Source organism: Dama dama, chromosome 24, assembly GCF_033118175.1.
Source record: "Dama dama isolate Ldn47 chromosome 24, ASM3311817v1, whole genome shotgun sequence".
NCBI lineage: Eukaryota > Metazoa > Chordata > Mammalia > Artiodactyla > Cervidae > Dama > Dama dama.
Window position 1 is genome coordinate 7,084,588 of NC_083704.1, and position 23,524 is coordinate 7,108,111.

At 61.0% G+C, this 23,524-nt stretch overlaps 1 protein-coding gene across 1 annotated transcript; it reads right to left on the reverse strand.

Annotated features, from left to right (window-relative positions):
- Positions 1-7,956: 7,956 nt before the first annotated feature.
- LOC133046215 (double homeobox protein 4-like protein 4) lies at positions 7,957-18,165 on the reverse strand. Its single transcript, XM_061129135.1, has 9 exons — positions 18,132-18,165; positions 17,055-17,209; positions 16,797-16,938; positions 16,063-16,217; positions 10,408-10,549; positions 9,675-9,829; positions 9,079-9,309; positions 8,734-8,967; positions 7,957-8,136 (listed from the first exon to the last, which is right to left on the reverse strand). Exons 1-9 carry the CDS (start codon positions 18,163-18,165, stop codon positions 7,957-7,959), a joined length of 1,428 nt encoding a protein of 475 aa, XP_060985118.1.
- Positions 18,166-23,524: the final 5,359 nt, after the last annotated feature.

The window sequence follows — 23,524 nt, forward strand, 5'->3', positions numbered from 1 at the left end:
CTTGCCAGAATCCCATGTCTACTGCCAGAGACGTGATGGGCCAGCATCTCGAATGGCAACTCACACCGTTTGAGGCTTTTGCAGGTGCACCCTGATGCTCGCACTTCCCCAGTCCACCCCCTACCCAAAGTGCCCTGGGGAGACCTGGGAAACGGGACACTGTAACTCCTACTCCTTAGGGGAAAGTGGTGCTACTACTTAGTGTGTCTACTCCTTAGTGGAACGTGGTTCCACTAAGCCAAGGAAGGAAGCATGCACGTTCTGGCCAGACACACGCCCTGACCTGTGCCAACAACTGGACGTGGAAATAGTGTGTGCTTTCTTAAAGAAACGGAGGGCAGAGAGGAGAAGGAGAAGGCAATCAGGAGGCAGGAGCAGACAAAGAAGGGAGGAGGCTGCGTGAGGCAACATGGGGGATTGTTCTGAACAGGTCCCAATGAGTTGAAAAGAAACGAACGAACCACAACACCACAGCCACAGCCATCTTTCCAATGGATTCTTTGGCCACCCAGGTCTCTAAAGCCAACCACGGGGGGTTCACATGAGAACAGTCAGGGGTTTGTATGTACTTCGAAACCACTGTGTCTAGGAATTCAGGAACGGGTTTGCAAGGAAATCATGCCTGTTTGTCTGCGGGTGATGGGGGGATGCTGGTGGCAGGGCGAGCTGAGTCACGACACCCTGAGTGTCAGAGAGACACACGGAGATGATTGGCCTTTGCAGCTCTCCCGGGCATGTGTGTTGACATGGAGTCTGGTCGTGAAAGCGGTTGTGTGGGTAGGTCCCTACTGCTGGCTCAGAGGATCTGACCTCGGGAAACCCGCCCAGAGCAGGCACCTCGAAACCGAGGGAAGCATGTCCCTGACGGAGTATTTTAGGGAGAGCTGCAGGGATGGCCGGTGGCTAGAAGCTGAGTCCCATACGGGGGCTCCGCCCCCCACCCCCAAACGCCCACTCCCTCCTTCCTTCCCCAACTCTGTCTGTTTCCCTCTCTTCTCTCCCTCCCTCCCTCTCCCACTCAGCGTTTTCCAAGCCTCTCCCTTCACCCCCACCCTCTCCCTTCACCCCCACCCTCTCCCTCTATCCACTCGCCCCCTCCCACCTCGCGTCTCCCAGCCTTCCACCTTCCCACTGCCCTATCTCCCACTCCCACTCCCTCGGCTGGCCCTGGCCTAGGGAAGGAGTGTGGACTGTGTGGACTGTGTGGACTGCTGGAAAGACGCAACCAGAACACAGAAGAGCCAGACCAAAAGGACTTGTGCAGAGCACAGGGTTTCTTTATTGGGTCCACAGCATGTCCGCTCTTAGCCACCCTCTTGGTCACTGGAATACTGGGATTCCTTGAGGCTTCAGGTGGGCTGTGCCTCTTGGAGGGGCCCATGCTTCCCACAGGTCCAGCTCTAGTGTTTGTCCCCAAAGTTGCTGGTAGTCATCCCGTCACTAGGCTCTCCACCCCCGCCTCCCAACCTAAATCTTCCCTACTCTGAGACCTCCGTGGCTCAGCATCTGAGGCAAGGACACCTGAAAGGGGCTCAGGGAAGAAGGTGCCCCTTTCCTTCTTCTCCCTCTAAGCCCGAGGGCCTGGGGAGCCCGGCAGCATGTCCAGGAGGGCCTGGTAATCCTCCTCACTGAGGGGTGCTTCCAGGATTGCCTCAACTCCTTGTTCCCGTGCAGCAGCCCCAGCTGAAGACCAGGGCGTGTCCTGGATGAACGTGGCAGCCATGATTTCCTCTAGGAGGCTGGGTGACTTGGGGAGTGATGGATGGTACCCTGGGATGACAGGAGAGGACCCCAGGGAAGGACCCAGCGAGCCCGGGATGCATGTGACGGCCAGGAGCTCATCTTGGAGGCTGGGTGAGCCTGGGAGGGCGAGGTGTGCTCCTGCATCTGCATAGGGCCCCAGGGAAGGCCCCATCGTGTCCAGGAAGCCGGTGGCTTCCAAGAGCTCATCTAGGAAGCTGGGTGCACTTGGGAGGGCAGGGTGCACTCCTGCATCTGCAGCGGTTCCCGGGGAAGGTGCCTGCGAGTCCGCAATGCCCGTGGCCTCCAAGAGCTCGTCTAGAAACCTGGGTGCGCCTGGGAGGGCAGGGTGCACTCCTGCATCTGCAGAAGCACCCGGGGAAGGCACCTGCGAGTCCACAATGCCCGTGGCCTCCAAGAGCTCGTCTAGAAAGCTGGGTGCTCCTGGGAGGGCAGGGTGCACTCCTGCATGTGCAGCAGCTCCCGGGGAAGGCGCCTGCCATTCCGTGATGCCTGTGGCCTCCATGAGCTCGTCTAGGAAGCTGGGTGTGTCTGGCAGGGCAGGGTGCGCTCCTGCATCTGCAGTGGCCCCCAGGGAAGGGGCATGCGTGTCCGGGATGCCCGTGGCCTCCACGAACTCTTCTAGGAGGCTGGGTGCGCCTGGGAGGGCAGGGTGCTCTCCTGCATCTGCAGAAGCCCCGGGGGAAGGCGCCTGCCATTCCGTGATGCCCGGGGCCTCCATGAGCTCATCTAGGAAGCTGGGTGCGTCTGGCAGGGCAGGGTCCACTCCTGCATCTGCAGCGGCCCCCAGGGAAGGTGCCTGCGTGTCCGGGATGCACGTGGCCTCCACGAACTCTTCTAGGAAGCTGGGTGTTCCTGGGAGGGCAGGGTGCACTCCTGCATCTGCAGCGGCCCCCGCGGAAGGCACCTGCGTTTCCAGGATGCCGGTGGCCGCCAAGACCTCATCTAGGAGGTTTGTTGAGCTTGGAAGGCTGGGCGGATGGGGCTGTGGCTCTAGCGGTGGGGCCGTGCCTTCACCAACGGGTGACTCCGGCTCCCGCCTGATGTGTGTCTCAGGCTGTAGAGGCGGCAGGATGGCCCCTGGCTCAGGCTGCCAAGGGGCCGTGTCAGCAGGGGAGCACGCGGCCCAGGGCACTGCAACCTGGGGAGGAGGTGGTGGCTTCTCACTTGGCTGGAGAGCCACCGGGCTGGGCTGGATCACGAAGAACATCAACGGCTGGCCCACACAGACCCCAGAGGCAGTCGCGGGCACCCAGAATGTGGGGGCGCCCAAAGGAGCGGCTGCCGCCAAGGGTGGCATGCTCTCCTGTGTCTGAGAGGGGCCAAGGGGAAGAGAGGTGCTGTGGACAGCGGGTGGGGCCCTTCGGTCCTCTGGAGCAGGAGCGGTCGTGGCCGATGCGCCGCCTGGTCCTCGGGCCCGGCCATTGCCAGGCCCCCTTGCGCTCTGCTGGGGGTGCCGAGCTCTTCGGTTTTGAAACCATATCTAGGGGAGCAAAAGGCAGACAGGCACATCAGAAGTCGTGACCGTCCAGATCAACGTGCTGGCGCCTCTGTGGCACCCATTCAACACCCCGCCTGGCCGCCCGTCCTCTGATCTGGCATGCCCAGTGTGAGTTCTACAGTGCCATTTTCTGCAAACGAATCCCTGGGCCCTGAGAGATGAGGGGCGCCTGCAGGGCCACAAGCGGCACAAAACCCACCACTCAGCCCACCAACTTTCGGCCCCCTCCCCCCTAGCCCAAGCCCCGGCCCAAGCCGACGTGTATCCAGCTCCAAAGGCTTGGCAGGGCTGAACGCGCCCGTCTCCTGGGCCACGGCCTGGGCCCATGCGCTGGGTGCAGAACGTACCTGGATTCGAGCTTCTGGGATTCCCGTCTGACGAGCCAGTTCTTCCCTGGCGGCAATCCCCGGAAAGCGATCCCTCGTGAAGGCTTCCACAAGGATCCATGTTTGAGAAGGAGAGATGACTGTCCTCTTTCACCTGGCCTCTCTGGCCGAGTCTTCTACCAAGGAAAGAACACACCGAGAGGAGAGGAGTTTAAGGCCCATGGGACCTTGACAGCACAGATAGCCTAGACGATGTGCAGGGGGTGGACAGTCCCACACACATGAATCACTCCAGGTGGCACTGCAGCCGGGGCGGGGTTCTACGGAATACACCCACAGATGGATCGCGTGCCTGGATGCATGGTGGAGGTGTGCATGCACACACGCGCACACGCACACTCGGCACACATGCATGCCCCTGTGTGTCTCCTTGTTCCTCCGGTCTTGCCGCGGACTGCCCTGAAGCATGCTCCTCGGCCAAGGTTGCCTGGGCGGCCGGAGGCTAAAGTTCGCGACGGGGACTGGGGAGAGGGTGCAAAGGGGGAAGAGTGCTGCCCGTCCCCGCCGCCTGGGGACATGGTGGCCCTATCTGGGTCACCGATGGGGGACACAACCAGATGGCCCTGTTTCCTCCCTTCTTGGTGTTTCTGAGCCTCTGGTGGTCATCCACCAGCAGAGAGAATTCTCTGTCAAGATGGGGAGGTTTCGGGACCCTCTCTGGGGGGCTTGCCTTTGCAGAACGCTGGGTAACTTACCTTGAGTGGAAGACTGAGGTCGAGGAGGTGTCGACGGTGGCCTGGCCGTGGACCCTGGCGCCCCTTCCCCGTCTTGGCGCATATTTGCAGACGGTGGGCGGCTCTGCTTTAACCATCTTCTTCGTTGGTTCTGAAACCAGACCTAGGGGCAAACAGAGAGAATTCGTCCTCAAGAGAAAGGCCTCCGGATGCTTTCTGCTGACGCGGATCGGCACGGGGAGCCTGAGAGGGAGAACGGGTGGAGAGAGGGGGCCCTACCTGAACTCTGCTTTCGGCAATGCCAAGCTCTCGGGCCAGTCGTTCCCTGGTCGCTATCCCAGGGTAGGGGTTCTGTTGAAAGAGCGCTTGCAGGGTGTCCTTCTGGCTCAGCTTCAGAACAAGCCTCCTCCTTCGAGATCCTCTGGCGATGGGGCCTGTGGAAGAGACGAAAGGGAAACGTCTCAGAGGACGTGGGGGTGGGAGAGGACTCGACGGAAGTGCCCAAGCATGCTCCCCGCCCAGGGCCGTTGCCCCTGTGCCTCAGCAAAGCCAGGAGCCCGGGGACGCCTCTGCATTTGGAGGTCACTTGGCTACACCCCGAGAGCCAGGCTGAGAGTCAAGGGCAGTGGGGAAATCCCCCACGCCCCACCCACGCCGGAATCCAAGGAACACGAGCAAGCAGAAAGGAAGCCAAACCCGCCCCTGAAACAAAGCTGGCAAGAAATCCCACCCACCAAAGACCAGCACACCATCCCGCCTGTGTTCGGAGACATTTTTCCACCTGCCTGAGCAGATGCCTGGAAAACGTCTCGATGGGGCCTCTGCCACAATTCCCTCCATCACAATGCCAACGGGGTGGAGGGAACCTGGCTTCTCGGGGCTAACAGGAGCCTGGGCCATATTTGCCGTCACTAGGGGAACAGGAAATGAAAGGGAAGGAAGCCAAAGCGAAGCCCAACACCCAACGCCTGACGGAAGACAGAAGGCACTAGGCCATTGTGGAGAGAAAGCCACTGAAGGTGGCAAAGCCACAGAGCTCCCCGACTTCCATTTCCATGGCAAGATAAGGAAACAGGGCCCCATGCCAGTTCCCCTACCAGCCCCGCAACCACACAACCAACACCATCATCACAGAAAAGAGAATGGAGAAGCCATGTGTGTGACAAAGGAGCCAAACGACCAAACGGTGCCTCTCGGGGCACACCTGACGCCTGGAAACCAGGGACCCAGCCGATCGGTGCCTGGCTTTCTTGGCGGTCAGTCGACATGGTTGCCGTGGGCCCTTGGCCGGGCTACACACAGACCCCCCAGCACCACCCCCCGAGACGTGATCCGACCCCAGGGAGCGAGGGCAAACGTACCGCCTGAGTTGCTGGACGTGCTGGACGAAGCCATGGTGGGAGAGCCACAAGGACGCTGCAGACTGCCTTCTCAGTGGGCCAGGACCCAGCAGCTCGGGACTTTGGATAGGGTGAGCCAGCTCTGCCCCTATTGACGTCAATCGTGGTGGGGGCTTAGTCAGAGGGGACGCCCCTGGCCGCCAAGCAGAGACCCTGGAAAGAATCCCATGGAGCCAGTGGGCTTTCACAGGCACGGCCCGTGCCCCAGACCCCCAAGGTCCACGTTGGGCTGGGGGGGCTGTTGGGGGTTCTGGTGTGTGGCCCTGCCACGCAGCAGCTAGAATCAACCCCAGGCTCGGGGGCCCTCGGCAGTGCACAGAGTCCTTACTGCCCGGGTATTCCCCTGGGTCCCTTTGAAGTTGCCGCCCACGCCCCCTTTCCCAGCCTGCCTTGCCTTCCGAAACGCCCTGGCTTTTCCCGCCTTTTCACATTGCACACAGACGTTGGCCGCAATGGCCTCCGCCGGCTCCTCCGAGGCATTGCCGAACACTGGACGCTCTCTCCGGTGCCTCCTCCTAGATCCTTTAAATCCTTGCCTCCCTTTCCCACATTCCTCCCCACCTCCTCCGTGCCCCCCTGGCGTCCTTTCCCGACAGCAGTCCCAGTCCACCACCCTGCCCACACCCACCCTACCCCCACCCCCACCAAATACCCCCCAAGTCTTTGACTTGCCAGAATCCCATGTCTACTGCCAGAGACGTGATGGGCCAGCATCTCGAATGGCAACTCACACCGTTTGGGGCTTTTGCAGGTGCACCCTGATGCTCGCACTTCCCCAGACCACCCCCTACCCAAAGTGCCCTGGGGAGACCTGGGAAACGGGACACTGTAACTCCTACTCCTTAGGGGAAAGTGGTGCTACTACTTAGTGTGTCTACTCCTTAGTGGAACGTGGTTCCACTAAGCCAAGGAAGGAAGCATGCACGTTCTGGCCAGACACACGCCCTGACCTGTGCCAACAACTGGACGTGGAAATAGTGTGTGCTTTCTTAAAGAAACGGAGGGCAGAGAGGAGAAGGAGAAGGCAATCAGGAGGCAGGAGCAGACAAAGAAGGGAGGAGGCTGCGTGAGGCAACATGGGGGATGGTTCTGAACAGGTCCCAATGAGTTGAAAAGAAACGAACGAACCACAACACCATAGCCACAGCCATCTTTCCAATGGATTCTTTGGCCACCCAGGTCTCTAAAGCCAACCACGGGGGGTTCACATGAGAACAGTCAGGGGTTTGTATGTACTTCGAAACCACTGTGTCTAGGAATTCAGGAACGGGTTTTCAAGGAAATCATGCCTGTTTGTCTGCGGGTGATGGGGGGATGCTGGTGGCAGGGCGAGCTGAGTCACGACACCCTGAGGGTCAGAGAGACACACGGAGATGATTGGCCTTTGCAGCTCTCCCGGGCATGTGTGTTGACATGGAGTCTGGTCGTGAAAGCGGTTGTGTGGGTAGGTCCCTACTGCTGGCTCAGAGGATCTGACCTCGGGAAACCCGCCCAGAGCAGGCACCCCGAAACCGAGGGAAGCATGTCCCTGATGGACTATTTTAGGGAGAGCTGCAGGGATGGCCGGTGGCTAGAAGCTGAGTCCAAGACTGGGGCTCTGCCCCCCTCCCCCAAACGCCCACTCCCTCCTTCCTTCCCCAAATCTGTCTGTCTCTCTCCCTTCTCTCCCTCCCTCCCTCTCCCACTCAGCGTTTTCCAAGCCTCTCCCTTCACCCCCACTCTCTCCCTTCACCCCCACCCTCTCCCTCCATCCACTCGCCCCCTCCCACCTTGCGTCTCCCAGCCTTCCACCTTCCCACTGCCCTATCTCCCACTCCTACTCCCTCGGCTGGCCCAGGCCTAGGGAAGGAGTGTGGACTGTGTGGACTGTGTGGACTGCTGGAAAGACGCAACCAGAACACAGAAGAGCCAGACCAAAAGGACTTGTGCAGAGCACAGGGTTTCTTTATTGGCTCCACAGCATGTCCGCTCTTAGCCACCCTCTTGGTCACTGGAATACTGGGATTCCTTGAGGCTTCAGGTGGGCTGTGCCTCTTGGAGGGGCCCATGCTTCCCACAGGTCCAGCTCTAGTGTTTGTCCCCAAAGTTGCTGGTAGTCATCCCGTCACTAGGCTCTCCACCCCCGCCTCCCAACCTAAATCTTCCCTACTCTGAGACCTCCGTGGCTCAGCATCCGAGGCAAGGACACCTGAAAGGGGCTCAGGGAAGAAGGTGCCCCTTTCCTTCTTCTCCCTCTAAGCCCGAGGGCCTGGGGAGCCCGGCAGCATGTCCAGGAGGGCCTGGTAATCCTCCTCACTGAGGGGTGCTTCCAGGATTGCCTCAACTCCTTGTTCCCGTGCAGCAGCCCCTGCTGAAGACCAGGGCGTGTCCTGGATGAACGTGGCAGCCATGATTTCCTCTAGGAGGCTGGGTGACTTGGGGAGTGATGGATGGTACCCTGGGATGACAGGAGAGGACCCCATGGAAGGACCCGGCGAGCCCGGGATACATGTGATGGCCAGGAGCACATCTTGGAGGCTGGGTGAGCCTGGGAGGGCGAGGTGTGCTCCTGCATCTTCAGAGGGCCCCAGGGAAGGCCCCATCATGTCCAGGACGCCGGGGGTTTCCAAGAGCTCATCTAGGAAGCTGGGTGCACTTGGGAGGGCAGGGTGCACTCCTGCATCTGCAGTGGCCCCCAGGGAAGGGGCATGCGTGTCCGGGATGCCCGTGGCCTCCACGAACTCTTCTAGGAGGCTGGGTGCGCCTGGGAGGGCAGGGTGCTCTCCTGCATCTGCAGAAGCCCCGGGGGAAGGCGCCTGCCATTCCGTGATGCCCGGGGCCTCCATGAGCTCATCTAGGAAGCTGGGTGCGTCTGGCAGGGCAGGGTCCACTCCTGCATCTGCAGCGGCCCCCAGGGAAGGTGCCTGCGTGTCCAGGATGCAAGTGGCCTCCACAAACTCTTCTAGGAAGCTGGGTGTTCCTGGGAGGGCAGGGTGCACTCCTGCATCTGCAGCGGCCCCCGCGGAAGGCACCTGCGTTTCCAGGATGCCGGTGGCCGCCAAGACCTCATCTAGGAGGTTTGTTGAGCTTGGAAGGCTGGGCGGATGGGGCTGTGGCTCTAGCGGTGGGGCCGTGCCTTCACCAACGGGTGACTCCGGCTCCCACCTGATGTGTGTCTCAGGCTGTAGAGGCGGCAGGATGGCCCCTGGCCCAGGCTGCCAAGGGGCCGTGTCAGCAGGGGAGCACGCGGCCCAGGGCACTGCAACCTGGGGAGGAGGTGGTGGCTTCTCACTTGGCTGGAGAGCCACTGGGCTGGGCTGGATCACGAAGAACATCAACGGCTGGCCCACACAGACCCCAGAGGCAGTCGCGGGCACCCAGAAGGTTGGGGCGCCCAAAGGAGCGGCTGCCGCCAAGGGTGGCCTGCTCTCCTGTGTCTGAGAGGGGCCCAGGGGAAGAGAGGTGCTGTGGACAGCGGGTGGGGCCCTTCGGTCCTCTGGAGCAGGAGCGGTCGTGGCCGATGCGCCGCCTGGTCCTCGGGCCCGGCCATTGCCAGGCCCCCTTGTGCTCTGCTGGGGGTGCCGAGCTCTTCGGTTTTGAAACCATATCTAGGGGAGCAAAAGGCAGACAGGCACATCAGAAGTCGTGACCGTCCAGATCAACGTGCTGGCGCCTCTGTGGCACCCATTCAACACCCCGCCTGGCCGCCCGTCCTCTGATCTGGCATGCCCAGTGTGAGTTCTACAGGGCCATTTTCTGCAAACGAATCCCTGGGCCCTGAGAGATGAGGGGCGCCTGCAGGGCCACAAGCGGCACAAAACCCACCACTCAGCCCACCAACTTTCGGCCCCCTCCCCCCTAGCCCAAGCCCCGGCCCAAGCCGACGTGTATCCAGCTCCAAAGGCTTGGCAGGGCTGAACGCGCCCGTCTCCTGGGCCACGGCCTGGGCCCATGCGCTGGGTGCAGAACGTACCTGGATTCGAGCTTCTGGGATTCCCGTCTGACGAGCCAGTTCTTCCCTGGCGGCAATCCCCGGAAAGCGATCCCTCGTGAAGGCTTGCACAAGGACCCTTGTTTGAGAAGGAGAGATGACTGTCCTCTTTCTCCTGGCCCCTCTGGCCGAGTCTTCTACCAAGGAAAGAACACACCGAGAGGAGAGGAGTTTAAGGCCCATGGACCTTGACAGCACCGATAGCCTAGACGGTGTGCAGGGGGTGGACAGTCCCACACACATGAATCACTTCAGGTGGCTCTGCAGCCGGGGCGGGGTTCTACGGAATACACCCACAGATGGATCGCGTGCCTGGATGCATGTTGGAGGTGTGCATGCACACACGCGCACACGCACACTCGGCACACATGCATGCCCCTGTGTGTCTCCTTGTTCCTCCGGTCTTGCCGCGGACTGCCCTGAAGCATGCTCCTCGGCCAAGGTTGCCTGGGCGGCCGGAGGCTAAAGTTCGCGACGGGGACTGGGGAGAGGGTGCAAAGGGGGAAGAGTGCTGCCCGTCCCCGCCGCCTGGGGACATGGTGGCCCTATCTGGGTCACCGATGGGGGACGCAACCAGATGGCCCTGTTTCCTCCCTTCTTGGTGTTTCTGAGCCTCTGGTGGTCATCCACCAGCAGAGAGAATTCTCTGTCAAGATGGGGAGGTTTCGGGACCCTCTCTGGAGGGCTTGCCTTTGCAGAACGCTGGGTAACTTACCTTGAGTGGAAGACTGAGGTCGAGGAGGTGTCGACGGTGGCCTGGCCGTGGACCCTGGCGCCCCTTCCCCGTCTTGGCGCATATTTGCAGACGGTGGGCGGCTCTGCTTTAACCATCTTCTTCGTTGGTTCTGAAACCAGACCTAGGGGCAAACAGAGAGAATTCGTCCTCAAGAGAAAGGCCTCCGGATGCTTTCTGCTGACGTGGATCGGCACGGGGAGCCTGAGAGGGAGAACGGGTGGAGAGAGGGGGCCCTACCTGAACTCTGCTTTCGGCAATGCCAAGCTCTCGGGCCAGTCGTTCCCTGGTCGCTATCCCGGGTAGGGGTTCTGTTGAAAGAGCGCTTGCAGGGTGTCCTTCTGGCTCAGCTTCAGAACAAGCCTCCTCCTTCGAGATCCTCTGGCGATGGGGCCTGTGGAAGAGACGAAAGGGAAAAGTCTCAGAGGACGTGGGGGTGGGAGAGGACTTGACGGAAGTGCCCAAGCATGCTCCCCCCCAGGGCCATTGCCCCTGTGCCTCAGCAAAGCCAGGAGCCCGGGGACGCCTCTGCATTTGGAGGTCACTTGGCTACACCCCGAGAGCCAGGCTGAGAGTCAAGGGCAGTGGGGAAATCCCCCACGCCCCACCCACGCCGGAATCCAAGGAACACGAGCAAGCAGAAAGGAAGCCAAACCCGACCCTGAAACAAAGCTGGCAAGAAATCCCACCCACCAAAGACCAGCACACCATCCCGCCTGTGTTCGGAGACATTTTTCCACCTGCCTGAGCAGATGCCTGGAAAACGTTTCGATGGGGCCTCTGCCACAATTCCCTCCATCACAATGCCAAAGGGGTGGAGGGAACCTAGCTTTTCGGGCCTAACAGGAGCCTGGGCCATATTTGCCGTCACTAGGGGAACAGGAAATGAAAGGAAAGGAAGCCAAAGCGAAGCCCAACACCCATCGCCTGTCGGAAGACAGAAGGCACTAGGCCATTGTGGAGAGAAAGCCACTGAAGGTGGCAAAGCGACAGAGCTCCCCGACGTCCATTTCCATGGCAAGATGAGGAAACAGGGCCCCATGCCAGTTCCCCTACCAGCCCCGCAACCACACAACCAACACCATCATCACAGAAAAGAGAAAGGAGAAGCCATGTGTGTGCCATAGGAGCCAAATGACCAAACGGTGCCTCTCGGGGCACACCTGACGCCTGGAAACCAGGGACCCAGCCGATCGGTGCCTGGCTTTCTTGGCGGTCAGTCGACACGGTTGCCGTGGGCCCTTGGCCGGCTACACACAGACCCCCCAGCACCACCCGACGTGATCCGACCCCAGGGAGCGAGGGCAAACGTACCGCCTGAGGTGCTGGACGAGCTGGACGAAGCCATGGTGGGAGAGCCACAAGGACGCTGCAGACTGCCTTCTCAGTGGGCCAGGACCCAGCAGCTCGGGACTTTGGATAGCGTGAGCCAGCTCCGCCCCTATTGACGTCAATCGTGGTGGGGGCTTAGTCAGAGGGGACGCCCCTGGCCGCCAAGCAGAGACCCTGGAAAGAATCCCATGGAGCCAGTGTGCTTTCACGGGCACGGCCCGTGCCCCAGACCCCCAAGGTCCACGTTGGGCTGGGGGGGCTGTTGGGGGTTCTGGTGTGTGGCCCTGCCACGCAGCAGCTAGAATCAACCCCAGGCTCGGGGGCCCTCCGCAGTCCACAGAGTCCTAACTGCCCGGGTATTCCCCAGGTCCCTTTGAAGTTGCCGCCCACGCCCCCTTTCCCAGCCTGCCTTGCCTTCCGAAATGCCCTGGCTTTTCCCGCCTTTTCACATTGCACACAGACGTTGGCCGCAATGGCCTCCGCCGGCTCCTCCGAGGCATTGCCGCACACTGGACGCTCTCTCCGGTGCCTCCTCCTAGATCCTTTAAATCCTTGGCTCCCTTTCCCACATACCTCCCCAACTCCTCCGTGCCCCCCTGGCGTCCTTTCCCGACAGCAGTCCCAGTCCACCACCCTGCCCACACCCACCCTACCCCCACCCCCACCAAATAACCCCCAAGTCTTTGACTTGCCAGAATCCCATGTCTACTGCCAGAGACGTGATGGGCCAGCATCACGAATGGCAACTCACACCGTTTGGGGCTTTTGCAGGTGCACCCTGATGCTCGCACTTCCCCAGTCCACCCCCTACCTAAAGTGCCCTGGGGAGACCTGGGAAATGGGACAGTGTAACTCCTACTCCTTAGGGGAAAGTGGTGCTACTACTTAGTGTGTCTACTCCTTAGTGGAACGTGGTTCCACTAAGCCAAGGAAGGAAGCATGCACGTTCTGGCCAGACACACGCCCTGACCTGTGCCAACAACTGGACGTGGAAATAGTGTGTGCTTTCTTAAAGAAACGGAGGGCAGAGAGGAGAAGGAGAAGGCAATCAGGAGGCAGGAGCAGACAAAGAAGGGAGGAGGCTGCGTGAGGCAACATGGGGGATGGCTCTGAACAGGTCCCAATGAGTTGAAAAGAAACGAACGAACCACAACACCACAGCCACAGCCATCTTTCCAATGGATTCTTTGGCCACCCAGGTCTCTAAAGCCAACCACGGGGGGTTCACATGAGAACAGTCAGGGGTTTGTATGTACTTCGAAACCACTGTGTCTAGGAATTCAGGAACGGGTTTTCAAGGAAATCATGCCTGTTTGTCTGCGGGTGATGGGGGTATGCTGGTGGCAAGGCGAGCTGAGTCACGACACCCTGAGGGTCAGAGAGACACACGGAGATGATTGGCCTTTGCAGCTCTCCCGGGCATGTGTGTTGACATGGAGTCTGGTCGTGAAAGTGGTTTTGTGGGTAGGTCCCTACTGCTGGCTCAGAGGATCTGACCTCGGGAAACCCGCCCAGAGCAGGCACCCCGAAACCGAGGGAAGCATGTCCCTGACGGAGTATTTTAGGGAGAGCTGCAGGGATGGCCGGTGGCTAGAAGCTGTGTCCCATACGGGGGCTCCGCCCCCCACCCCCAAACGCACACTCCCTCCTTCCTTCCCCAGCTCTGTCTGTCTCCCTCCCTTCTCTCCCTCCCTCCCTCTCCCACTCAGCGTTTTCCAAGCCTCTCCCTTCACCCCCACTCTCTCCCTTCACCCCCACCCTCTCCCTCCATCCACTCGCCCCCTCCCACCTTGCGTCTCCCAGCCTTCCACCTTCCCACTGCCCTATCTCCCACTCCCACTCCCTCGGCTGGCCCTGGCCTAGGGAAGGAGTGTGGACTGTGTGGACTGTGTGGACTGTGTGGACTGCTGGAAAGACGCAACCAGAACACAGAAGAGCCAGACCAAAAGGACTTGTGCAGAGCACAGGGTTTCTTTATTGGCTCCACAGCATGTCCGCTCTTAGCCACCCTCTTGGTCACTGGAATACTGGGATTCCTTGAGGCTTCAGGTGGGCTGTGCCTCTTGGAGGGGCCCATGCTTCCCACAGGTCCAGCTCTAGTGTTTGTCCCCAAAGTTGCTGGTAGTCATCCCGTCACTAGGCTCTCCACCCCCGCCTCCCAACCTAAATCTTCCCTACTCTGAGACCTCCGTGGCTCAGCATCAGAGGCAAGGACACCTGAAAGGGGCTCAGGGAAGAAGGTGCCCCTTTCCTTCTTCTCCCTCTAAGCCCGAGGGCCTGGGGAGCCCGGCAGCATGTCCAGGAGGGCCTGGTAATCCTCCTCACTGAGGGGTGCTTCCAGGATTGCCTCAACTCCTTGTTCCCGTGCAGCAGCCCCTGCTGAAGACCAGGGCGTGTCCTGGATGAACGTGGCAGCCATGATTTCCTCTAGGAGGCTGGGTGACTTGGGGAGTGATGGATGGTACCCTGGGATGACAGGAGAGGACCCCAGGGAAGGACCCAGCGAGCCCGGGATGCATGTGACGGCCAGGAGCTCATCTTGGAGGCTGGGTGAGCCTGGGAGGGCGAGGTGTGCTCCTGCATCTGCATAGGGCCCCAGGGAAGGCCCCATCGTGTCCAGGAAGCCGGTGGCTTCCAAGAGCTCATCTAGGAAGCTGGGTGCACTTGGGAGGGCAGGGTGCACTCCTGCATCTGCAGCGGTTCCCGGGGAAGGTGCCTGCGAGTCCGCAATGCCCGTGGCCTCCAAGAGCTCGTCTAGAAAGCTGGGTGCGCCTGGGAGGGCAGGGTGCACTCCTGCATCTGCAGAAGCACCCGGGGAAGGCACCTGCGAGTCCACAATGCCCGTGGCCTCCAAGAGCTCGTCTAGAAAGCTGGGTGCTCCTGGGAGGGCAGGGTGCACTCCTGCATGTGCAGCAGCTCCCGGGGAAGGCGCCTGCCATTCCGTGATGCCTGTGGCCTCCATGAGCTCGTCTAGGAAGCTGGGTGCGTCTGGCAGGGCAGGGTGCGCTCCTGCATCTGCAGTGGCCCCCAGGGAAGGGGCATGCGTGTCCGGGATGCCCGTGGCCTCCACGAACTCTTCTAGGAGGCTGGGTGCGCCTGGGAGGGCAGGGTGCTCTCCTGCATCTGCAGAAGCCCCGGGGGAAGGCGCCTGCCATTCCGTGATGCCCGGGGCCTCCATGAGCTCATCTAGGAAGCTGGGTGCGTTTGGCAGGGCAGGGTCCACTCCTGCATCTGCAGTGGCCCCCAGGGAAGGAGCCTGCGTGTCCGGGATGCATGTGGCCTCCACGAACTCTTCTAGGAAGCTGGGTGTTCCTGGGAGGGCAGGGTGCACTCCTGCATCTGCAGCGTCCCCCGCGGAAGGCACCTGTGTTTCCAGGATGCCGGTGGCCGCCAAGACCTCATCTAGGAGGTTTGTTGAGCTTGGAAGGCTGGGCGGATGGGGCTGTGGCTCTAGCGGTGGGGCCGTGCCTTCACCAACGGGTGACTCCGGCTCCCGCCTGATGTGTGTCTCAGGCTCTAGAGGCGGCAGGATAGCCCCTGGCTCAGGCTGCCAAGGGGCCGTGTCAGCAGGGGAGCACGCGGCCCAGGGCACTGCAACCTGGGGAGGAGGTGGTGGCTTCTCACTTGGCTGGAGAGCCACCGGGCTGGGCTGGATCACGAAGAACATCAACGGCTGGCCCACACAGACCCCAGAGGCAGTCGCGGGCACCCAGAAGGTGGGGGCGCCCAAAGGAGCGGCTGCCGCCAAGGGTGGCATGCTCTCCTGTGTCTGAGAGGGGCCAAGGGGAAGAGAGGTGCTGTGGACAGCGGGTGGGGCCCTTCGGTCCTTTGGAGCAGGAGCAGTCGTGGCCGATGCGCCGCCTGGTCCTCGCGCCTGGCCATTGCCAGGCCCCCTTGCGCTCTGCTGGGGGTGCCGAGCTCTTCGGTTTTGAAACCATATCTAGGGGAGCAAAAGGCAGACAGGCACATCAGAAGTCGTGACCGTCCAGATCAACGTGCTGGCGCCTCTGTGGCACCCATTCAACACCCCGCCTGGCCGCCCGTCCTCTGATCTGGCAGGCCCAGGGTGAGTTCTACAGGGCCATTTTCTGCAAACGAATCCCTGGGCCCTGAGAGATGAGGGGCGCCTCCAGGGCCACAAGCGGCACAAAACCCACCACTCAGCCCACCAACTTTCGGCCCCTTCCCCACTAGCCCAAGCCCCGGCCCAAGCCGACGTGTATCCAGCTCCAAACGCTTGGCAGGGCTGAACGCGCCCGTCTCCTGGGCCACGGCCTGGGCCCATGCGCTGGGTGCAGAACGTACCTGGATTCGAGCTTCTGGGATTCCCGTCTGACGAGCCAGTTCTTCCCTGGCGGCAATCCCCGGAAAGCGATCCCTCGTGAAGGCTTGCACAAGGATCCTTGTTTGAGAAGGAGAGATGACTGTCCTCTTTCGCCTGGCCTCTCTGGCCGAGTCTTCTACCAAGGAAAGAACACACCGAGAGGAGAGGAGTTTAAGGCCCATGGGACCTTGACAGCACAGATAGCCTAGACGGTGTGCAGGGGGTGGACAGTCCCACACACATGAATCACTCCAGGTGGCACTGCAGCCGGGGCGGGGTTCTATGGAATACACCCACAGATGGATCGCGTGCCTGGATCCATGGTGGAGGTGTGCATGCACACACGCGCACACGCACACTCGGCACACATGCATGCCCCTGTGTGTCTCCTTGTTCCTCTGGTCTTGCCGCGGACTGCCCTGAAGCATGCTCCTCGGCCAAGGTTGCCTGGGCAGCCGGAGGCTAAAGTTCGCGACGGGGACTGGGGAGAGGGTGCAAAGGGGGAAGAGTGCTGCCCGTCCCCGCCGCCTGGGGACATGGTGGCCCTATCTGGGTCACCGATGGGGGACGCAACCAGATGGCCCTGTTTCCTCCCTTCTTGGTGTTTCTGAGCCTCTGGTGTTCATCAACCAGCAGAGAGAATTCTCTGTCAAGTTGGGGAGGTTTCGGGACCCTCTCTGGGGGGCTTGCCTTTGCAGAAGGCTAGGTAACTTACTTTGAGTGGAAGACTGAGGTCGAGGAGGTGTCGACGGTGGCCTGGCCGTGGACCCTGGCGCCCCTTCCCTGTCTTGGGGCATATTTGCAGTCGGTCGTCGGCTCTGCTTTAACCATCTTCTTCGTTGGTTCTGAAACCAGACCTAGGGGCAAACAGAGAGAATTCATCCTCAAGAGAAAGGCCTCCGGATGCTTTCTGCTGACGCGAATCGGCACGGGGAGCCTGAGAGGGAGAACGGGTCTAGAGACGGGGCCCTACCTGAACACTGCTTTCGGCAATGCCAAGCTCTCGGGCCAGTCGTTCCCTGGTCGCTATCCCAGGGTAGGGGTTCTGTTGAAAGAGCGCTTGCAGGGTGTCCTTCTGGCTCAGCTTCAGAACAAGTCTCCTCCATCGAGATCCTCTGGCGATGGGGCCTGTGGAAGAGACGAAAGGGAAAAGTCTCAGAGGACGTGGGGGTGGGAGAGGACTCGACGGAAGTGCCCAAGCATGCTCCCCGCCCAGGGCCGTTGCCCCTGTGCCTCAGCAAAGCCAGGAGCCCGGGGACGCCTCTGCATTTGGAGGTCACTTGGCTACACCCCGAGAGCCAGGCTGAGAGTCAAGGGCAGTGGGGAAATCCCCCACGCCCCACCCATGCCGGAATCCAAGGAACACGAGCAAGCAGAAAGGAAGCCAAACCCGCCCCTGAAACAAAGCTGGCAAGAAATGCCACCCACCAAAGACCAGCACACCATCCCGCCTGTGTGCGGAGACATTTTTCCACCTGCCTGAGCAGATGCCTGGAAAACGTCTCGATGGGGCCTCTGCCACAATTCCCTCCATCACGATGCCAACGGGGTGGAGGGAACCTGGCTTCTCGGGGCTAACAGGAGCCTGGGCCATATTTGCCGTCACTAGGGGAACAGGAAATGAAAGGGAAGGAAGCCGAAGCGAAGCCCAACACCCAACGCCTGACGGAAGACAGAAGGTACTAGGCCATTGTGGAGAGAAAGCCACTGAAGGTGGCAAAGACACAGATCTCGCCGACTTCAATTTCCATGGCAAGATGAGGAAATAGTGCCCCATGCCAGTTCCCCTACCAGCCCCGGAACCACACAACCAACACCATCATCACAGAAAAGAGAAAGGAGAAGCCATGTGTGTGCCAAAGGAGCCAAACGACCAAACGGTGCCTCTCGGGGCACACCTGGCGCCTGGAAACTCGGGATCCAGCCGATCGGTGCCTGGCTTTCTTGGCGGTCAGTCGACACGGTTGCCGTGGGCCCTTGGCCGGGCTACACACAGACCCCCCAGCACCACCCAACGTGATCCGACCCCAGGGAGCGAGGGCAAACGTACCGCCTGAGGTGCTGGACGAGCTGGACGAAGCCATGGTGGGAGAGCCACAAGGACGCTGCAGACTGCCTTCTCAGTGGGCCAGCACCCAGCAGCTCGGGACTTTGGTTAGGGTGAGCCAGCTCCGCCCCTATTGACGTCAATCATGGTGGGGGCTTAGTCAGAGGGGACGCCCCTGGCCGCCAAGCAGAGACCCTGGAAAGAATCCCATGGAGCCAGTGGGCTTTCACGGGCACGGCCCGTGCCCCAGACCCCCAAGGTCCACGTTGGGCTGGGGGGGCTGTTGGGGGTTCTGGTGTGTGGCCCTGCCACGCAGCAGCTAGAATCAACCCCAGGCTCGGGGGCCCTCGGCAGTGCACAGAGTCCTAACTGCCCGGGTATTCCCCTAGGTCCCTTTGAAGTTGCCGCCCATGCCCCCTTTCCCAGCCTGCCTTGCCTTCCGAAACGCCCTGGCTTTTCCCGCCTTTTCACATTGCACACAGACGTTGGCCGCAATGGCCTCCGCCGGCTCCTCCGAGGCATTGCCGCACACTGGACGCTCTCTCCGGTGCCTCCTCCTAGATCCTTTAAATCCTTGCCTCCCTTTCCCACATTCCTCCCCACCTCCTCCACGCCCCCCCTGGCGTCCTTTCCCGACAGCAGTCCCAGTCCACCACCCTGCCCACACCCACCCTACCCCCACACCCACCAAATACCCCCCAAGTCTTTGACTTGCCAGAATCCCATGTCTACTGCCAGAGACGTGATGGAATAGCATCTCGAATAACAACTCACACCGTTTGGGGCTTTTGCAGGTGCACCCTGATGCTCGCAGTTCCCCAGTCCACCCCCTACCCAAAGTGCCCTGGGGAGACCTGGGAAACGGGACACTGTAACTCCTACTCCTTAGGGGAAAGTGGTGCTACTACTTAGTGTGTCTACTCCTTAGTGGAACGTGCTTCCACTAAGCCAAGAAAGGAAGCATGCACGTTCTGGACAGACACACGCCCTGACCTGTGCCAACAACTGGACGTGGAAATAGTGTGTGCTTTCTTAAAGAAACGGAGGGCAGAGAGGAGAAGGAGAAGGCAATCAGGAGGCAGGAGCAGACAAAGAAGGGAGGAGGCTGCGTGAGGCAACATGGGGGATGGCTCTGAACAGGTCCCAATGAGTTGAAAAGAAACGAATGAACCACAACACCACAGCCACAGCCATCTTTCCAATGGATTCTTTGGCCACCCAGGTCTCTAAAGCCAACCACGGGGGGTTCACATGAGAACAGTCAGGGGTTTGTATGTACTTCGAAACCACTGTGTCTAGGAATTCAGGAACGGGTTTGCAAGGAAATCATGCCTGTTTGTCTGCGGGTGATGGGGGGATGCTGGTGGCAGGGCGAGCTGAGTCACGACACCCTGAGGGTCAGAGAGACACACGGAGATGATTGGCCTTTGCAGCTCTCCCGGGCATGTGTGTTGACATGGAGTCTGGTCGTGAAAGCGGTTGTGTGGGTAGGTCCCTACTGCTGGCTCAGAGGATCTGACCTCAGGAAACCCGCCCAGAGCAGGCACCCCGAAACCGAGGAAAGCATGTCCCTGACGGAGTATTTTAAGGAGAGCTGCAGGGATGGCCGGTGGCTAGAAGCTGAGTCCCAGACGGGGGCTCCGCCCCCCTCCCCCAAACGCCCACTCCCTCCTTCCTTCCCCAACTCTGTCTGTCTCCCTCCCTTCTCTCCCTCCCTCCCTCTCCCACTCAGCGTTTTCCAAGGCTCTCCCTTCACCCCCACTCTCTCCCTTCACCCCCACCCTCTCCCTCCATCCACTCGCCCCCTCCCACCTTGCGTCTCCCAGCCTTCCACCTTCCCACTGCCCTATCTCCCACTCCCACTCCCTCGGCTGGCCCTGGCCTAGGGAAGGAGTGTGGACTGTGTGGACTGTGTGGACTGCTGGAAAGACGCAACCAGAACACAGAAGAGCCAGACCAAAAGGACTTGTGCAGAGCACAGAGTTTCTTTATTGGCTCCACAGCATGTCCGCTCTTAGCCACCCTCTTGGTCACTGGAATACTGGGATTCCTTGAGGCTTCAGGTGGGCTGTGCCTCTTGGAGGGGCCCATGCTTCCCACAGGTCCAGCTCTAGTGTTTGTCCCCAAAGTTGCTGGTAGTCATCCCGTCACTAGGCTCTCCACCCCCGCCTCCAAACCTAAATCTTCCCTACTCTGAGACCTCCGTGGCTCAGCATCCGAGGCAAGGACACCTGAAAGGGGCTCAGGGAAGAAGGTGCCCCTTTCCTTCTTCTCCCTCTAAGCCCGAGGGCCTGGGGAGCCCGGCAGCATGTCCAGGAGGGCCTGGTAATCCTCCTCACTGAGGGGTGCTTCCAGGATTGCCTCAACTCCTTGTTCCCGTGCAGCAGCCCCTGCTGAAGACCAGGGCGTGTCCTGGATGAACGTGGCAGCCATGATTTCCTCTAGGAGGCTGGGTGACTTGGGGAGTGATGGATGGTACCCTGGGATGACAGGAGAGGACCCCAGGGAAGGACCCGGCGAGCCCGGGATGCATGTGACGGCCAGGAGCTCATCTTGGAGGCTGGGTGAGCCTGGGAGGGCGAGGTGTGCTCCTGCATCTGCAGAGGGCCCCAGGGAAGGCCCTATCGTGTCCAGGACGCCGGTGGCTTCCAAGAGCTCATCTAGGAAGCTGGGTGCACTTGGGAGGGCAGGGTGCACTCCTGCATCTGCAGCGGTTCCCGGGGAAGGTGCCTGCGAGTCCGCAATGCCAGTGGCCTCCAAAAGCTCGTCTAGAAAGCTGGGTGCGCCTGGGAGGGCAGGGTGCACTCCTGCATCTGCAGAAGCACCCGGGGAAGGCACCTGCGAGTCCACAATGCCCGTGGCCTCCAAGAGCTCGTCTAGAAAGCTGGGTGCTCCTGGGAGGGCAGGGTGCACTCCTGCATGTGCCGCAGCTCCCGGGGAAGGCGCCTGCCATTCCGTGATGCCTGTGGCCTCCATGAGCTCGTCTAGGAAGCTGGGTGCGTCTGGCAGGGCAGGGTGCGCTCCTGCATCTGCAGTGGCCCCCAGGGAAGGGGCATGCGTGTCCGGGATGCCCGTGGCCTCCACGAAATCTTCTAGGAGGCTGGGTGCGCCTGGGAGGGCAGGGTGCTCTCCTGCATCTGCAGAAGCCCCGGGGGAAGGCGCCTGCCATTCCGTGATGCCCGGGGCCTCCATGAGCTCATCTAGGAAGCTGGGTGCGTCTGGCAGGGCAGGATCTACTCCTGCATCTGCAGCGGCCCCCGCGAAGGCGCCTGCGTTTCCAGGATGCCGGTGGCCACCAAGACCTCATCTAGGAGGTTTGTTGAGCTTGGAAGGCTGGGCGGATGGGGCTGTGGCTCTAGCGGTGGGGCCGTGCCTTCACCAACGGGTGACTCCGGCTCCCGCCTGATGTGTGTCTCAGGCTGTAGAGGCGGCAGGATGGCCCCTGGCCCAGGCTGCCAAGGGGCCGTGTCAGCAGGGGAGCACGCGGCCCAGGGCACTGCAACCTGGGGAGGAGGTGGTGGCTTCTCACTTGGCTGGAGAGCCACCGGGCTGGGCTGGATCACGAAGAACATCAACGGCTGGCCCACACAGACCCCAGAGGCAGTCGCGGGCACCCAGAAGGTGGGGGCGCCCAAAGGAGCGGCTGCCGCCAAGGGTGGCATGCTCTCCTGTGTCTGAGAGGGGCCAAGGGGAAGAGAGGTGCTGTGGACAGCGGGTGGGGCCCTTCGGTCCTCTGGAGCAGGAGCGGTCGTGGCCGATGCGCCGCCTGGTCCTCGGGCCCGGCCATTGCCAGGCCCCCTTGCGCTCTGCTGGGGGTGCCGAGCTCTTCGGTTTTGAAACCATATCTAGGGGAGCAAAAGGCAGACAGGCACATCAGAAGTCGTGACCATCCAGATCAACGTGCTGGTGCCTCTGTGGCACCCATTCAACACCCCGCCTGGCCGCCCGTCCTCTGATCTGGCATGCCCAGGGTGAGTTCTACAGGGCCATTTTCTGCAAACGAATCCCTGGGCCCTGAGAGATGAGGGGCGCCTGCAGGGCCTCAAGCGGCACAAAACCCACCACTCAGCCCACCAACTTTCGGCCCCGCCCCGCTAGCCCAAGCCCCGGCCCAAGCCGACGTGTATCCAGCTCCAAACGCTTGGCAGGGCTGAACGCGCCCGTCTCCTGGGCCACGGCCTGGGCCCATGCGCTGGGTGCAGAACGTACCTGGATTCGAGCTTCTGGGATTCCCGTCTAACGAGCCAGTTCTTCCCTGGCGGCAATCCCCGGAAAGCGATCCCTCGTGAAGGCTTGCACAAGGATCCTTGTTTGAGAAGGAGAGATGACTGTTCTCTTTCTCCTGGCCTCTCTGGCCGAGTCTTCTACCAAGGAAAGAATACACCGAGAGGAGAGGACTTTAAGGCCCATGGGACCTTGACAGCACAGATAGCCTAGACGGTGTGCAGGGGGTGGACAGTCCCACACACATGAATCACTTCAGGTGGCTCTGCAGCCGGGGCGGGGTTCTACGGAATACACCCACAGATGGATCGCGTGCCTGGATCCATGGTGGAGGTGTGCATGCACACACGCACACACGCACACTCGGCACACATGCATGCCCCTGTGTGTCTCCTTGTTCCTCCGGTCTTGCCGCGGACTGCCCTGAAGCATGCTCCTCGGCCAAGGTTGCCTGGGCGGCTGGAGGCTAAAGTTCGCGACGGGGACTGGAGAGAGGGTGCAAAGGGGCAAGAGTGCTGCCCGTCACCGCCGCCTGGGGACATGGTGGCCCTATCTGGGTCACCGATGGGGGACGCAACCAGATGGCCCTGTTTCCTCCCTTCTTGGTGTTTCTGAGCCTCTGGTGGTCATCAACCAGCAGAGAGAATTCTCTGTCAAGTTGGGGAGGTTTCGGGACCCTCTCTGGGGGGCTTGCCTTTGCAGAAGGCTAGGTAACTTACCTTGAGTGGAAGACTGAGGTCGAGGAGGTGTCGACGGTGGCCTGGCCGTGGACCCTGGCGCCCCTTCCCTGTCTTGGCGCATATTTGCAGTCGGTCGTCGGCTCTGCTTTAACCATCTTCTTCGTTGGTTCTGAAACCAGACCTAGGGGCAAACAGAGAGAATTCGTCCTCAAGAGAAAGGCCTCCGGATGCTTTCTGCTGACGCGAATCGGCACGGGGAGCCTGAGAGGGAGAACGGGTGGAGAGAGGGGGCCCTACCTGAACACTGCTTTCGGCAATGCCAAGCTCTCGGGCCAGTCGTTCCCTGGTCGCTATCCCAGGGTAGGGGTTCTGTTGAAAGAGCGCTTGCAGGGTGTCCTTCTGGCTCAGCTTCAGAACAAGTCTCCTCCATCGAGATCCTCTGGCGATGGGGCCTGTGGAAGAGACGAAAGGGAAAAGTCTCAGAGGACGTGG